The sequence below is a fragment of the Vombatus ursinus genome, unplaced genomic scaffold (assembly GCF_900497805.2).
Source record: "Vombatus ursinus unplaced genomic scaffold, bare-nosed wombat genome assembly UNPS02001287.1, whole genome shotgun sequence".
NCBI classification, from domain to species: domain Eukaryota; kingdom Metazoa; phylum Chordata; class Mammalia; order Diprotodontia; family Vombatidae; genus Vombatus; species Vombatus ursinus.
Genome location: NW_020941065.1, coordinates 18,190,928 through 18,208,802, shown reverse-complemented (window position 1 = coordinate 18,208,802; position 17,875 = coordinate 18,190,928). Strand labels below are relative to the sequence as shown.

Below are 17,875 nucleotides of genomic sequence, written 5' to 3'. Positions count from 1 at the left end.
AGAGAAAAATTAGCATTTTTAAATTTTTTGCTTTAAGCTATAATTAGTCTGTTTTCCAGTGTGTTTCTTTACAAGAACAGTTTGTGTGTGCGTGTGTGTAATGACTTTTGCTTGTTTGAATACTTAAGTACTAATATCTGTGGTACTACTGTACCCATTTTTCAAAATCACCCTATTTAGTCACACACTACAACTAATATGAGCAGTATAAATTTTGTATCTCTAAAATACTGGTACCCAGCAATTCATCTAAAGTATACTATGAGAGTTCACAAATGTTCTTTCTTTTACTTTTAAGCAGATCTAGACTGTTTACCTTGTTCTAACATGAATCTAGGTAATTTGTCTGAGTTGTCTGCTGACCTAGAAACCTTGGGCAACCAACTCCAAGTGATTCATGTTTGGCAACCCCCACATATTGTTCAGATTTTCCTGAATTTTTTTTCCTTTCAAAGTTAATCTGCTTGTCCTAGCGAAGAGTAAATGAAAAGCTCTATTTCAATTGCCCTGTGCATTGGAAGGGATCCTATGAGGAAATTTCAGGATCCCTATTGCGAAGGGACCCAGATGAAATTTTTGTTTGGATGTCCAATGGGATCACTTAATGTGTGCAACGGATCTCTAGAGACATTTGGTGTGCCCTATATAGAATGGGACACCTGAATGTTTTGTTCAGACCTTCAGTTGGATTTGCCTGTGTGCTAAAGAGAATCATGGAGGAATTTTCATGCAGGATGGTTTGGTTTCTCACCTGAAGGTGAGGGGTGTGACTTTCAGCCAGCCCCAGATCTTTAATCCTTTCAGAGAAATTCTGAGAATTCTAGAAAGCTTTCTTTTCTTTTCTTTTCTTTTTATTATTTATTGTTTTGGGCTGGGGAAGGTCTCTGCAAGCACCAAGACAGGTGTTAACCTATAGGGATTTTGTTATGTGATATGTTTGATAGGTTTTATCACCATGTATTTGGAAGTATTGAAGAATATTAATTTCCTGTTCTTTTATGAACTATGTCATATAGACCTTTCTAAGACTCTTTAATGCAAGGCACTTGAAAGAATGATACTTAAGTCACCCCAGGATCACAAAGAACTTTTACGGATTGGAAAAATGGACAATGACTTGAAAGTACACTCCGATGATTTGAAGAGTACAGCAAAAATTTAGTATGGTGGAATAGTGTAACAGGCTGGACTAGCCCTACGTGATTTCAGTCCAAGTGCTCATGCAGAAACATGGGGAAAATTGGATACTGGTCATGACAACTCAATGATTGTTACTGTGTGACGACAAAAAGTCTTCTAGGTGGCCGCATAGCCAAAAGAATTGATGATAACTGCCCTGACTCCCCCCTAGTACCTCAAAAGACTCCTGTCTCTTCACAGCAGCAAAGAAAAGAAAAGTGAAAGGTGGGCTAATCGCCCCTTTTGTATGCACACTTAGTTCTGGCCCAACCATTTCTGATCATCAGTTCTGGTTCCATAACCAATTAGAAGACACCTTGTCATCTAACAGTACCAATCTGCCTCATCATAGTTGGAAAATGGCTTCTGCCAAGTTTCTACATGGTGGCTTAGACTGAAACACAGGCACAAAGGACTGGCCCTTCACTGGCCAGTCTATCCCATTACATTTCCTTCACGAATTAATTTTTCTGGGAATAGGATTCCACAGTTGAAGTTCTTACAAACCCATATCAAAAATTTCCTCATATCAAAAAGATGTGAAGAAAGTAGGATGTGAGAGAGAATAGAGATCTAGACACTCTCTGGGCTGAGAAAAGGAAGGAGTAAAGCAATTGTCCGGCAGAAGTTTCACCTTGAATGAGAGTCATACAGAGTCATCCAAAGAAAAGAGAAAATACTTCTGTGCAAAACGCAGGAGGAAATGGTCCTAGAACTGGAAAAGAGTAGAGAAGTAGATGAAATGAATTCATATTTCTTGGAAAGGAGTGCTACAGATGAATGGCATTCAAACGAAGAGATGAGATCATTGGGGCATGACATGGGAAAGACTTATTTGGTCTGAAAAAGAGAAGAGTAATCAAAGAGAGAATAACAATAAATGTAAGATCAAGGAATCTAGGCTTAGGGTGGGAGGGAGGAGGTTAGGGGTGGGGAAAAAATTAGAATCAGACAGATGACTGCAAGTAAAGCAAACTGTAGGGGTCTAATGCTATTTAAAATAAAATTTGATATTTTGATGGAAGGAAACACAACTTAACAATTATAACCCTAAATGTGAATGGAGTAAACCTGCCATTTAAACAAGAAAATGGCATTAGAAAAGAAACCTAACAATTCACTGAATTTTTTTAAATCTACATTTAAAATATAAAGACATTTATAGTTAAAATGAGATAATGGAATAAAATTTATTCTGGTTCAGGCAGTTTCAAAAAGGTAAGAGGTGCAAATATGATTTCAGATAAGGCAACCATAAAAGTAGACACTATGAAGAAAGACAAACAGGGAAACTACATTATGCTTAAAGGTACAGGTACCATAGATAATAAAATAACATTATTATTACATATATATGCACCAAATTACATAATGCTTAAGTACATAATGGAAAATCTAATCATAATGCAAAAATAACTTGATATTAAAATAGTAATTATAGGTAGTTTTAAAATTTCTCTCTCAGAACTCAATAAATATAATGGCAAGAAAAGCAAGAAGGAAACAATAGATCTGAAAAGATTACCAGAAAAACTAGATTTAGTAGACCTACCGTCATTTATCAATGGGAATATAAAAGAACATATATTTTTTCAGCATGCCTTTACAAAAATTAATCATGTGCTACAGCATAAAAATTATAGATTAATCTATTATGCTTCAGCTGAAGTAAGAAGAAAAGCCGGGGTAGAAATCATGATCTCAGACAAAGCAAAAACAAAACTAGATCCAATTAAAAGAGATAAACAGGAAAACTATATCTTGGTACCACACACAAGGAAGTAATATCAATACTAAACATATATGCATGAAATGGTGTAGCATCCAAATTCTTAAAGGAAAAGTTAAATGAGTTACAGGAAGACATAGACAGTAAAACTATACTAGTGAAGGACCTCAAGTTTCCCCTTTCAGAACTAGATAAATTTAACCAAAAAATAAACAAGAAAGAAATTAATAGAATTTTAGAAAATGTAGATATGATAGTTCTCTGGAGAAAACCGAATGGGAATAAAAAGTAATATACCTTTTTCTCAGTGGTACATGGCACCAAGCAAAAATTGATCATCTGTTAGGACATGAAAACCTCACAGTCAAATGCAGAAAAGCAGAAATATTAAATGCATTCTTTTCAGATCATAATGCAATAAAAATTACATTCAATAAAGGGCCACTGACACATAGATTAAAAATTAATTAGAAATTAAACAATCTAATCTTAAAGAATGAGTGGATCAAAGAACAAATCATAGAAACAAACAATAATTTCATTAAGGAAAAGGACAACAATGAGACAACATACCAAAATTTATGAGAGGCAGTCAAAGCAGTACTTAGGGAAAAATTTATATGTCTAAATGCTTACATAAATAAAATAGAGAAAGAGCAAATCAATGAAATGGGTATACAATTAAAAAAAAAACTAGAAAGAGAACAAATTAAAATTCCCCAATTAAACACCAAATTGGAAATCCTGAAAATCAAAGGAGAAATTAATAAAATTTAAATTAACAAGACCATTGAACTAATAAGCAAAATTAGGAACTATTTTGATGAGAAAACCCAATAAAATTAACCACTGGTCAATCTGAATTAAAAAAAGAAAGAAGAAAACCAAACTACCAGTATATCAAAAATGAAAAGGGTGAATATACCACCAATGAAGATGAAATTAAAGCAATTATTAGGAGCTATTTTGCCCAATTATATGCCAATAAATCTAACTATCTAAGCTAAATGGACGAATATTTACAAAAATATAAACTGCCCAGATTAACAGAAGTGGAAATAAAATATTTAAAGAATCCTATCACAGAAAACGAAATTGAACAAGTCATCAATGAGCTCCCCAAGAAAAAAATCCCCAGGACCAGATGGATTCACAAGTGAATTCTACCAAACATTAATTCTAATACTATGTAAAATTTTGGGGGGAAAAAGGCAAAAAAAAGAGTCCTACCAAATTCCTTTTATGAAACAAATATGGTGTTGATACTCAAACCAGGAAGAGCAAAAACAGAGAAAGAAAACTATAGACAAATTACCCTAATGAATTTTAATGCAAAAATTTTAAATAAATTACTACCAGGCAGATTATAGAAATATATGACAAAGATTATATATTATGACAGGTGGAATTTATACCAAGAATGCAGGGCTGGTTTAATATTAGGGAAACTATCAGTATATTTGGCCATATCAATAAAAATAACAACAAAAATTATATAATTATCTCAATAAATAGAGAAAAGGCTTTTGACAAAATACAACCCTCATTCCTATTAAAAATGCTAGAAAGCATAGGAATAAATGGAGTTTTCTTTAAAATGATAAGCAGCATCTATCTAAAATCACCAGCAAGCATTATCTGTAATAGGGATACGCTAGAAGTCTTCCCAATAAGATGAGGGGTAAAGCAAAGATGGCCATTATCACCACTATTATTCAATATTGTACCAGAAATACTCACTATAGCAATAAGAGAAGAAAAAGAAATTGAAGGAATTCAAATAGGCAATGAGGAAACAAAACTATCATTCTTTGAAGATGATATGATGGCATGTTTGTAGAATCCTAGAGGATAAAAAAAATAAAAAACTAGCTGAAATAATGAACAGCTTTAGCATAATGGCAGGATATAAAATAAACCCACACAAATCATCAGCATTTTTATGTATTACCAACAAAGTCCAGCAACAAGAAATAGAAAGAAAAATTCCATTTAAAATAACTATAGACAACATGAAATATTTGGGAGTCTAACTTCCAAGACAAACCCAGGAACTACATGAACACAATTACAAAACACTTCTCACACAAATAAAGTCAGATCTAAACAACTGGGAAAATATTAATTGTTTTTAAGTAAGCCAAGCCAATATAATGAAAGTTATAATTCTACCTAAATTAATTTACTTATTTAGTGCCATACCAATCAAACTACCAAAAAAATTTTTTATAGAGTTAGAAAAAATAATAAAATTCATCTGGAAGAACAAAAAGTCAAGAATATCAAAAGAATCACTGAAAAAAAAATGTGAAGGAAGGTAGCCTAACTGTACCAAACCTCAAACTGTGTTACAAAACAGTAATCATCAAAACAATCTGGTACTGGCTAAGAAATGAAGCAGAGGATCAGTACAGAAGATTAGGTACACAATACACAGTAGTAAATGACCATAGTAGGGGCAGCTACGTGGCACAGGGGATAGAGCACCAGTCCTGGAGACATGAGGACTTGAGTTCAAATCCAGCCTCAGATACATAACACTTACTAGCTGTGTGACTGTGGGCAAGTCATGTAACCCCAATTGCCTCGCCAAAAAATAAATAAATAAAATGACCATAGTGTTCTAATGTTAGATTAAACTCAAAGATCCAAGTTTTTGGGATAAGAACTATTTAACAAAAACTGCTGGGAAAACCGGAAAGTAGGTTGAAAGAGCAACATCTCATGCCATCTATCAAGATAAGGTCAAAATGGGTACACAATTTAGATTTAAAGAGTGATATCACAAGCAAATTTGGGGAGCATGGAATATCCTACCTGCCAAATTTATGGATAAGTGAAGAATTTATGACCAAACAAGAGACAGAGAGCATTATGGGATATAAAATGGATAATTTTGATTATATTAAATTTTAAAAGTTTTACATTCTTGTATATTACTTATAAAATACAGAAGAAAAAGAAAACTTGACTACAAAAATTCATAAAAACAGCTGGGAACTAACAGACCAAATCTCACATAGGACTTACATAAATACAACTACAAAGTACTTTTTACGGAACTGAAAGAAGATAATTAGAGAGATTTTTAATGTTCATGCCTAGATCAGGCCCATATATTCAAAATGGCAATACTATTTAAATTCGCCTATAGATTTGGAACTATACCAATTAAATTACCAAGGGAATATATTATAGGAATGAATAAATAAAATATAAAAATTAATACAAAGGAATAAAAGATTGAGAATGGGAAATGAAAAAAATAACAACGAGACCTTGCTTTACCAACTCTCAATTGTACTATAAAGTAAGAATTATCAAAATTATTTAGCACTAGTTAAAAACTAGAAAAGTAAGTCAACAAAATTTACTAGATTAAGAATAATTGGAAACAAATAGGAACTGGAAAAAGCAGTTCCGTGTTCAATAAACCCAAGAAAACAAAATATTTTGAAAGGGATTCCTTATTCAATAAAAACTTCTGGGAAAACTGGAAATCAGTTTGGCAGAAAACAGGCTTAGACTAGTACCTTATACTATATAATACTTCCAAATGGGAAAATGGTCTAAATGTAGAAGGTTTCATCATAAAAACAATTAGATAATGAAAGGTCATATCTTTCCTAACTATGGTTAGGCATTAGGCATGGGGATAACAGGTAAACAGACAAAATGATCCACCAATATGTTGATTATGGCAAGAGAAATCTTAAAAGGCCTTCAGGACTGTGAGCGGACCCTACATGGCGAACAAATGGGAGGACATTAATAAGAGTCACATAGACTAGGAAGGCATAGATGAGTTGCAATCTTCTGGAAGTGGCTTCCTTATTAAAACTACCTGACTGGCACTGTCTCACTCTCTTTTCTACCATGTCTAGGGTATCCTTCATTCCCAGCAGATAACAAGATGCAGTAAAATGGGTTAAAGGCCTGAGAGCTCCCTTTTCCCCTCCCCAGTCCATGTGACTCTGGAAAATGGGCTTGGGCCTGCTTTGTTTGTCCTTTTCAGCTCTAGGTACCCAAAGGGAAGTCCTAAACCCAAGAAGTCAAGTTTAACAATCGCTGGCAGACAAATTTTGCAAGTAACCAGGGGAAGGAACAAATAGAATAATGTGTCCAAAGAACAAGGGGGCCAAGATGCAGCCCAGAGAGCCCCAACCTCCAAATCTGAGTGTAATCATAAATTAAAAAAAGATGGACTTCAATAAGAAAAAGGAGGAGAAGGAGAAGAAGGAAGAGAAGGAGGAGGAGAAAACATTTCTATAAAGGAAGCAAGACCTGAAGAAATTTTTCACTGCTCAAACAGACCAGACAACAGAAATACAAGAAAGGCAAATAAATACATTAACCAACAACAACAATATCAAATTAACAACAGAGAAGAAATTCAGAGACTTCTTTCTAAATGTATGCCAGGAGACAAGAGTGAAAGAAGAAGTCAAATACAAGTGATGGAGAAACAGGCCTGAAACATCATGATCTAAACCTCACTGCCTGTGGGTGAATCGCTGTTTTTTGTGGGACCAAATTACAGAATGAGAGGGCACATAAAAGGGAGGAGGGAAGAAAGAAGATAGAGAGGAATACATGACGTATTTTAATTAAGTCAAAGGCTAACAATGAAGAGAAAATAACTCCTGCAGTCTCCCGGGAAGAGAACTTATCAGAGAATGGGTGAAAAGGTAAAAAGAGAAATTAGAAAAGGGGAAAAGAAGGAGGGAAACCTTGTTCCAGTGGCGGAAGAGGGCACCACTGATGAATGTTCCTATGGGAGAAGAGACATATTATATAAAGGGAGATGATGGGGATCTTACAATGGGTATGATCTACCATAGATCTTAGAGATCTCTTGCCTCAGGAGAAGAAGAATCAGGGCTCTTGGGGGCAGCTGACACCTTGAGAAATGGAAGGGCATAGATCCTGGGAGGAGATTGCAAGGCAAACAGAGAAAAAATAACCAAAGAGAGGATAAAGTTCAATAATGAACTGTATAATCAAGGACATAAGAAGATACCTTCCCTGGGGAAATGATTCTCCAACATCTACAGGTAATAGCATTTCTAACAGTGGGACACAACTGAAAAAAGGGGTCATGGAGCAATAAGAGAAACTCTTTAGAAGAAGGAACCCAAAGTAGGTCCCTCAAAAGTTTTAATTCTGGGGCAGCTAGGTGGCGCAGTGGATAGAGCACCGGCCCTAAAGTCAGGAGGACCTGAGTTCAAATTCAGCCTCAGACACTTGATATTTCCTAGCCGTGTGACCCTGGGCAAGTCACCTAACCCCAATTTCCTAAAAAAAAAAAAAAGTTTTAATTCCATGAAAGATACAGAGAATAAAGGACTAAATAAATACAAGGGCCATGGGTCAAAGAATTAAACCCTAGACAGAAAGGGACAATAAACAATGAGGAAAATAAGGGAAAGCATTTTTAACAAAAAGGTACAGAAATAAAATTATAAAAACTAACAAACAAGTTTAAGTGAAAGAAAGGAAAGGGGATTGTACTTGACTACTTAAATGAGAGGGAAATAGAGGACAAGAATTAAATAACTAAATAAAAGCAAACAAGAAAAAAGAACTAATAAGAAAAACCCCAAAACTATGGAACAGGATTACAAATAGGACAGGAAGAAATGTGACACTGAAGGGACCAGAGCCAATGGGAATGGGGTTGTCTTAAAACTGGTTAAGCTAAAATAGCTAAAGAAACATAATATCATGTTTACAGAGGAAGGTGGGGGATCCTAATTTGGGGGGAAACATTAGAAACAAATGGAGAAAAATATAAACCTAACTCTCATAAATTTAAATGTGAATGAATTAAACAATCCAATAAAACAAAAAAGAGAGATTGGATAAGAAAAGTAAATGCCACAATTTGTTGCTTATAAGAAAACATTTTAAAAAACAAAGATATATACGGAATAATAATGAGAGTCCAGAAAATTTTTTACTATGCATTAAGTGAATCCCAAAAAGTAGGAGTTACAATCATGCTATCAGCCAATGAAAAAGAAAAAAAAATAAACATTCAAAACATAAAAAGGATAAACAAGGAAACTATATTGTGCTGAAAGGAACTACTTACAATGAGCCAATATTAATATTAAACTTATATGCTCCAAATGCCTCAGCAGAAAAAAGTAAATATATCACTTATAGTCCATAATGCCGAAAAACTAGTTATTAGTTATGCAAGCATAAACAAAAGATACAGACTCAAATGGAAACTTAACAATAAAATCTTAAGTAACGAATGGGTCAAAGAACAAATCAAAGAAAACGATAATTATGTGATAGGAAATTATGCTGATGGAACAACATGCTAAAATTTCTGGGATATCCTCAAGAGGAAAAAAAATCGTATCCCTACAAACATGCATTCATGAAACAGAAAAAAGAAGGATCAATGAAACGCATTTTTAAAATTAGAAAGCCACCAAATAAAAAACCTAAAATAAACTGGGAAATCCTCTTCCTCCCCCCAAAAAAATATAGAAATGATATATAGAACTAAAAGCTAGTTCTTTGAAAAGACTAACAAAATTGATAAACCTGATTTTTAAAAAGAAAGAAAAAATCAAATCAACAAAATAGCAAATAAACAAGATAAAAATCACAACAAAAGTGTCTTTCATGAGTTGCTATGACCAAGAAATTCATCTCCAAGTTAACAATCTAACGACGGTAAGCCTTTCCATACTTGGCCAACCTGATCTTCAGAAAGTAGTTTATATTCTGTTGGCCAGACCTTGCTCAAAGCTTTTCCAGCACAGTAGAACCAGTCAGATAGCTAGGATCACCTCCATGGCATGATGAGGGATCACAGTAGGACTACATAGAAATTTCATAATAGCAGACTTTGAAGAAGGAATTACAAGCTCAAAAAGTTGTGCCAGATACCTTGAAAATAAAATGGAGCCAAATCTGTAATCAGGAAGCAATAACTTGAAAACATTCAAATTTAGAACTACAACTAAGGAAGGAGAAAATCAAATGCTTTTAATATAACTAAAATCTATATTTGATACTAACAATTTTTTTCACAACAGGTCAATGTTTAACCTATATTTTAATAGGAGTAACACAAATTCACACTCTGAAGTTCTCATTCTCATTGGGAAAACACAGTCTTGTGAATGGATGGACTCAGACACTACAACACCATGGGCCCTAGAAATGGGCACTCAGCCATGGCCCACAATCCTAGGTGGGAACAGACTACACAAGTCCTTGGGACAAAATACTGTTTAAAATCCAACTGTCTTTCCAAAATATTCCCAAAGGACAAAGACAAACAGGAAACCACTGAACACGCTTCCATCTTGGAAAAGCTGAAACTGTGGATTCTATTTAGCATTAAACCATTTCTAGAACCATTTCAGAAAGGAGTACACAGTAAAGAAAGATTTCAAGAAAGCATATGAAAGTAAAGTAATTCATCCATTGGTAAGAAATAAGAGAATCCAAGGACATAATTTTCCTTACAAAATCCTGAGAGGAATAAACTGCTTAAATCTCACTCATCAGCTTTGAATATTACTGCCCTGAGCAACCACGTGGTATATGTGTGTATGTGTGAGTGGCAGCCTAGCTGTGTGTATTCAGATAAGACTGAGGTAAAAACAAGAGGCCATCAATAACAGTTTTTTTTTTCCTTAAATCTTAAAAGGAAAAAAAAAAAGGAAATGGGGGCAGGGAGGACCACTCTGTTTGGCTTAATTCAATCTTAATGTTGAATCAAGACTAGAATTTAATAAATAAGACAACCCAGGATAAAAGGCTTTGAAAAGAATCTTCAGAAATCCTCTGGTACATCCTTTAAACTCTAAGCAAAACTAGGTAAATATCCCTTGGTAGGTAAGTTTCCACAGCGGCTCTTTACACCTTTTCATTCCTCTTCAAACATCCCATGGCTCCCCCTCCGTCCACCTTCTTAGCTGAAAACTTGAGAACCTCATATTTTACGAAAAAAAAGGGAGGCCATTCACCAAGAACTCCCTCTCCTCCTTGTTTCCTCAACTCCTATCACTCAGATGCCTTCCCCACTCTGTTCTCCACCTCCGTCTTACATGATGAGGTGGCCCTTCTCCTTACTGAGATAAATGACTCTACCTACCCAAGTGACCCCATTCCATCTATCTCCCCCAGCAGACTGCCCCCTCTGTCATCCCCTCTCCTTCACTTATTTTCAATCTCCTTGTCTACTGGCTCCTTCCCTCCCACCTACAAACATCCCTCTGTCTCCCTTGATCTTTCCAGCCCTTCTATTTCTTCTACCCTTTGGGATGACCATCTCTACGTTAATGATTTACCAATCTCTTTACCCAACCCTAACCTCCCAGCTGACTTCCAGTCTTCCATCTTCAACTTCCTTTGGGACATCTCAAACTAGACGTCTAGTGGACCCCTTAAAGGTGCTATGTCTAAAACTGACCTCATTATCTTTCCACCTAAACCCTCTCTGCTCCCCAATTTCCATACTACTGTCAAGGGCATCCTCCCAGTCTCTAAGGTTAACCTACGAGGCATCCTGGACTCCTCACTCTCTCTCACCCCACTCCCACCCCCGTATCCAAGCTGTTGCCACGGCCTGTTGACTTTACCTTCGTAGCATCTCTCGCACACATCCCCTTCTCTCCTCTGAAACTGCCCCTACCTGGTACAGGCCCAACTTGATTATTGCCATAGTCTGCTGGTGTGCCTGCATGCCTCAAGTCTCTCTCTTCCTGTTCTAGTTCATCCTCCATTCAGCCACCAAAGTGATTTTCCTAAAGCACCCATCTGACCAAATCATGCCCCTACTCAATCAATTCCAGCGGCTCCCTATCGCCTCCAAGATCAAACTTAAAATCCTGTTTGCTGTTCAAAGCCCTTCATAACTTGGCCCTAAGAACTATTCTTACACCTTACTCCCTGCCATGTAATCTTCGATCCAGTGACCCTGGTCTCCTGACTGTTCCTTGAACATGACCCTTCATCTCCCAACTCTGAGTCAGTTTTCTCTGCCTGTACCCCATGCCTGGAACACTTTCCCTCCTCATCCTTACCCCCTGGTTCCTCTGGCTTCCTTTAAGTTTCAACTAACACACCTCCTATAGGAAGCCTTTCCAAACTCTTCTTAATTCTAGTGCCTTTCCTCTGCTGATTATTTCCTGTTTGTTCTTTATATTGGGCAACTAGGTGGTTCAGTAGATAGAGTGCCAGGCCTGGAGTCAGAAAGACCCCATCTTCCTGAGTTCAAATCTGGCCTCAGACACTTACGAGCTGTGTGACCCTGGGCAAGTCACTTAACCCTGTTTGCCTCAATTTCCTCATCTGTCAAATGAGCTGGAGAAGGAAATGGCAAATAATTCCAGTATCTCTGTCAAGAAAACCCCAAATAGGGTCACGAAGGGTCAGAAACAACTGAACAAAAATGCTATATATCGGGGCAGCTAGATAGAGCACCAGCCGTGGAGTCAGGAGGACCTGAGTTCAAATCCGACCTCAGACACTTACTAGCTGTGTGACCCTGGACAAGTCACGTAACCCCAATTGCCTAAAATTAATTAATTGATTTTTTAAAAAAGAAAGAAAAGAAAAATTGTTTAAAAAAAATGCTGTATATTGCTTGTTCATACATAGTTGTTTGCATGTTCTTTGTATATCCACTTCTTAGCACAGTGCTTGGCATATAGCAGGAGCTAAAGAAATGTTATTAACTGTCTGACTATTCTTAAAAGTCTCCTGAAAAGAGAATCCCAGGCCTCTTCCCATGTCTCCCAACCTGAGAAGCCTGAAAAGTCTCCGTCACATCTGATTTGAAATCCTCTTAATGCAAAGGGAATTCATTCTTTACGGTCATGAAGGCAGAACTGTAAATCTGCCTGTTATAAATGAAATTTTGAAAAACAATTTAAAATTTTCACTTCTAGTGAAGACATCTAATTAAAGAAACATATCTAAAGGCTTTTTATAGACATGAACAATCTGATATAGTTCCAACTGCACTTGTCTCTTAAAGAAAACTGCCTTTTAAAAATGAGACTGCACACTCCTTGAGGCCAGGAATTATGTCTGCTCTACTTTATTTCCTTGGCACCCTCCGCAGAACCTGGCATGGGACCACGGCACCTGTACACATTTGGCAAATGGAGGCAAACTGAGGTAAAAGAAGCTTATTAAGCCTTTTCTTACACTAATGCTGCCTTCCTCTTCCTCTTCATCACAGTCTAGGCCTTGATGGGAGATCTCAGTGATGCTATTCTCCAGAAGCAGACTGCTGCCCAGATTCGCCACCCTCTGACTCTCAGTCATGATTTTCACTTTGACGTTGTGAAAATTGGTGGAAACAAAGCCTAACTTCAGGCTGACGGGATCTCCCTCAAACAGCAGGCCCTGGGCACTTTCCCCTTCCTTGAAACCAGGGGGCTGGTACTCGTTGGGTGTTACTGCAAAGTGAAATGAGAAAACAATCAGTAGAGCAAGGGTGGGCTGCAGCAGGGCCATTGGCCTTAACTTTCAGGACGCTGCACCAGACTCCTCATATCTGACTACAAGAACTTTCCAGGAAAGGAAACTGCCTACCTTCGTTGTAGTAGTAGAGTTTCATGGTCAGTGTGATGTCACTGGGAAGAGGGCTGAGATTCTGCATTAGAACGTACAACTTGCGGATGATGAGGGTACTGGCTTTCTTGATCTCCTCACTAGTTCTCCCACTCTCAAAGCTGGTACTAGTGCTACAATCAGAGCAGTAGAGCAAGGGGGTGAGACTCAGAAACAGGAAATGTTGGCATTCACTTCCAAGAGGAAGTCATTTTTGCTATGGGACAGAGGACTTATAAATAAGATAGTGAGATTTAAAAAAAAAAAGCAATATTGAGGTAATTATTCTCTTTATTGGGGATTTTTTTGCTTTAGAAAAGGATTAGGACTGACTTCCCCTCCTTTCCCACCCAGCTGCCCTCATTTTGGATTTCTTTGACTTCTCTACAATACCCACCTCCCACCTTTTCAGTTTTCTTTTGTGTGTGGTCTTCCCTTCTTAGACTGTAAGCTCCTCGAGGGCAGGAACTGTCTTTCTTTTTTGCATTTGTATCCTTATACTTACACACTTATATACTTATACACTTAGCAGAAGCCCTAGCATATAGTAGGCATTAATAAAAATTTACTGACTCAACTTATTTAAATAGCAAGGACCCTTACATATTTGAAATATAACTTGATTTTTAAATATTTTCTTTATATGTTCCATTGAGGTTCCTACTGAGAGTATATGCTGTGGTGGGTGTTTATGGGAAGATGTAGGCCAGGGCCCCTACAGGATGGACTGGGTTGCAATCTACACTGTTGGAAGGAGTCCCACACTTAGGAAGGAGTACTAAGGTCCATTGCAGTGTAGGATTGACTACGGTCAAGCGGAAAGAACCTCAGACTGGTAATCTGGGGCCCCACATTCTAGTCCTTCTTCACTGACTAGACTCTTTGGGTTTCAGCTTCCTTGTCTGTAAAATGAGAGCATTGGATTGGATGATTTTTTGAGGCCTCTTGCAGATTTAAAGTGCCATGATTCTATGACGTCCCTCCAGGGTTTACTTCTCCAATTATGTTCAGACTTCTATAACTTTTGGGCAAGGCAACTCCTGCAGTAATTGGTTCACTTAGAAAGGCCCCTTCCAGGAACAACAACAAATATGGAACTCCGTCTATCAGAAGCCGCCTATGTGAACCCTGGCAGCCTGAGAAGGTTGCATCTGTGACCCACTGCATACCTCCAGTACCACTAAGGAAGGAAGATAAAGGCCAGATCGTCACTGCATTTCTCTACTGAGAGAGTTATATTTAAGAACCGATAATGCAAATGCAAACAAGTAACCACCTAATTCAAATTACAACCTTGGCTTCTAGAAAATTACCAATAAGCCCTAATTTTCCCTTCCCCATCAAAGTTAGAATATTACTGCTTCCCTGATTACATCAGCAGAAGATCAGAGAACCTGAGAATTTCAGGGTTGGAAGGCACCCTGGGAAAGGTCTTTCTAAAACAACCCTGACCAGCATGCAATCTCTGCTAAACCACCTCTGCTATCGATGCACACTTAAAGAAAGAGAGGAAGGTTTACGGCACATTGAGAGTGTGCCAATACATCCAAGTTGGACTACATGGCCTCCAATTCTGAGATGCCCAGATCCTGTGATTCATGGGAAAGAATCTATACAAGCAGAGGAAGTAGCTGATAAGATCACAGATTTCTCCAAGTATAAAATCTAAACAATTATCGGTGAGTAAGTGTGTTTGTTATATACCAACACAGTTAAACAATTATTTTATTGAATGCCTACAATGTGTTCACGGTACTTCTGAATGCACTGTGGGAGTAAAAAAAGAAGGGTGTGACTTGTCCCTTGTTCTCAAAGAGCTTCTATTTGCATCAGTCACATCTGTTTCTTACTTGACTTTGGGATCTCAGGTGTAGTGGTAGCCGGCCCTTCCCTCCCCCATGGAGCATGCCCAGAGTCATCGATCCCCTGGAAGCTTGGGGTGGAGGGCACCTGCTCCACAAGGATGTTCGATTACATATCTGTGGGTACTCCCTCCACTTACACTACAACTCCACTCTAACTTAGATGGTATTTTGGAATGGCTGTGAATGAAAACTCCACCAGCCTGTGGGCATCCGAGTAGGTTAGTAACCTCTCCAACTTAGCAGCACCTGTCCCTGCTTGTGCCCTGTGGGCAGAATCTTCAAGAACCATGATGGGCTGCAACACTGGAGGATGCAAAGAGAGAATGTCTCTCCTGGATCTCATCCATCCCTGCCAGAGAATGAGGATATTTGAGTCTGATTACAATTATTTTAATTAAATGTTTAAAATGAGGGTCTACCTGACAAAATCCATTCGGGGTCCTTCCTTTGTGTACCGGAATTTGAACTGATATAACTCTGTGACTTTCTAGAAACGTCAAAGAAAACAGATGAACAGATTGTTTCAGAAAAGATCTGCAGAAACCAAAGACACCAACTATATTGAAACACCATTATAAAAATATTAAAAAATACAACCCAAGCTCACAAATCCCCAAGTTAAGAGCTCCTGCTCTAGAGGAAGGCTTCCTGCTCTGCGGTGGGTTTATGGGAGGACAAGGCCAAGAGTCACCCAGGTGAGGCAGGCGTGGATACGCAACATTTCAGCCATGAAACTGATAACATCCCAAATCCATGGAGGTGTGTGTTTCTTTCATTAGAATGTTAGGTCTCTGCAACTAGGGATCAACTTCATTTTTTGCATTTGTTTCTCCATCACCTAGCATAAATCACAGTAGGTACTTAACAATTACTTGTTGATAGATTTTCGATTGACTATTTCCCACGAGAGTTGGCTAAGTTTTCTTACTTATATGTTTGTTTCACAATATTATATGATTCAGAAATAATATTTTCTGAGATTTGAGGTGCCAGCCTTGCGGAGGTGAGAAAACAGGTAAAAGGAAGCTGGAGGCTTTTCTTGACTATTGTCAGAGGCAGACTGTTGGGTTGGGCCCAGGAATGTTTCATGTATTCTATTCCTACCTCCCTTAATACCATAAATTTTGTGGACAGACAGCATCAAATTTTTGGAGATAAATACTTGCTTCAATCAGACACTATAATACTTTCAATACACCCTATTTCTACTTAAAGAATTTCCATATTCCCCAATTTCTTAATAGTGTGAAGGTTAGGTAGGAATGGTAGACCAGGATCAAGGAAGCACCAATGTCTATTGGTCTGAGCACATTACAACATTAGTTTGAGAAGAGAACTTGGCATTGCAGCATTCCTTTTCTGGTTCCCCACCAATTACTGGACTTTCTATGCCTTAGTGTCTCTGACTAATTAAAATCTTGGTTATATGAGTTGCTACTCATGGGGGCAGAGGTAATTTACTACAAGGGCTCACTGAGTTGAAGTCTTTAAAGAACCGTCTCCGATAACTCCCAAATACTTTTCCTGGGATATAAGTGAGAGTTTCCACCACATTCCATTATAAGAACGGTCGGGCACCCTTTTCCGGGCATCACTCTGTATTGCCCCCTCATTTGATACTTTTCTGCCTGTTTTATAAGATTTTCCTTTAGTTCTTCACCATTATTAACTTAACACTTCAGCACCCCAGGCCCCCGGTTTTAAACCAAGCACCTATCATGTGTTAGACACATGATAACCACTGCTGAAGGAAACCACTGCCTGACTCAGTGATAGACAATCAGAAAGTTTTGGTCTGGAAAACCTCAAAACTGCAAAAACCAAACTTGTGAAATTCATCTACAAATAAAGGTAGAAAGCAGTAAAACTGGTTTGTGCATCTTGGATGCCTGTGCCTGGGCAAATTAGTTTCCCCCTGCCAGAGCTCCTGCACATCATCTTGAAGACCCAGGACTCGGCTCTAGGCTGCTGTTCCTGCTGACCGTCAATGACTTGTCGAGACAGCACGCTTTTCCAGTTGGGGGCTGGCACCAAGCTGGCAGGGCTAGCTAACACCACCCCTGCGTGGCAGCTTCAGGATCCGCAAAAGCCTCAACAGGCTGGACCTTCAAGAAGTAGAATCTGGAGGGCCCCCACAGGGACTCAAAGCAATTTCCTTTCCAAAATCAAGATGGGGTAGAGAGACGTGGCTGAAAAGCAGTTCCTAGGAAAATGATCTGTAGGTTTTGAGAGCTGCCTGGGGAGCTCAGATGTGAATGGACTTGCCCAGGGCACACAGCTGGTATGTGTCAAAGGCAAGACTTTAATCCAACCCTTCATAACTCCCCAATGACCCTCTATCCCCTATACCAAGCCAACTGTCTGGCAAAGACAGGAAAAGATGGAAACCATCAGTGTGTTGGGTGGTGGGGGAAAGGGGGTAGGAAGATAGGCATATTAACATTTTATCTATGGAGTGTTGAATTAATTGAGCCAAGCTTTCTGGAAAGTAATTTGGAATTATGCAAGA

General features: G+C 38.0%; 1 protein-coding gene across 1 annotated transcript in view; it reads right to left on the bottom strand.

The window, feature by feature from the left end:
- The window catches only part of HORMAD2 (HORMA domain containing 2), a 74,086-nt gene that overhangs the window by 35,736 nt on the left and 20,475 nt on the right, over nt 1-17,875 (bottom strand). Inside the window, exons 8-10 of the mRNA XM_027865288.1 lie at nt 15,786-15,853; nt 13,484-13,635; nt 13,094-13,347 (exon numbers count right to left, since the gene is read on the bottom strand). Of these exons, the coding sequence (XP_027721089.1) occupies nt 13,094-13,347; nt 13,484-13,635; nt 15,786-15,853 (474 nt within the window). The remainder of the gene's footprint in view (nt 1-13,093; nt 13,348-13,483; nt 13,636-15,785; nt 15,854-17,875) is intronic.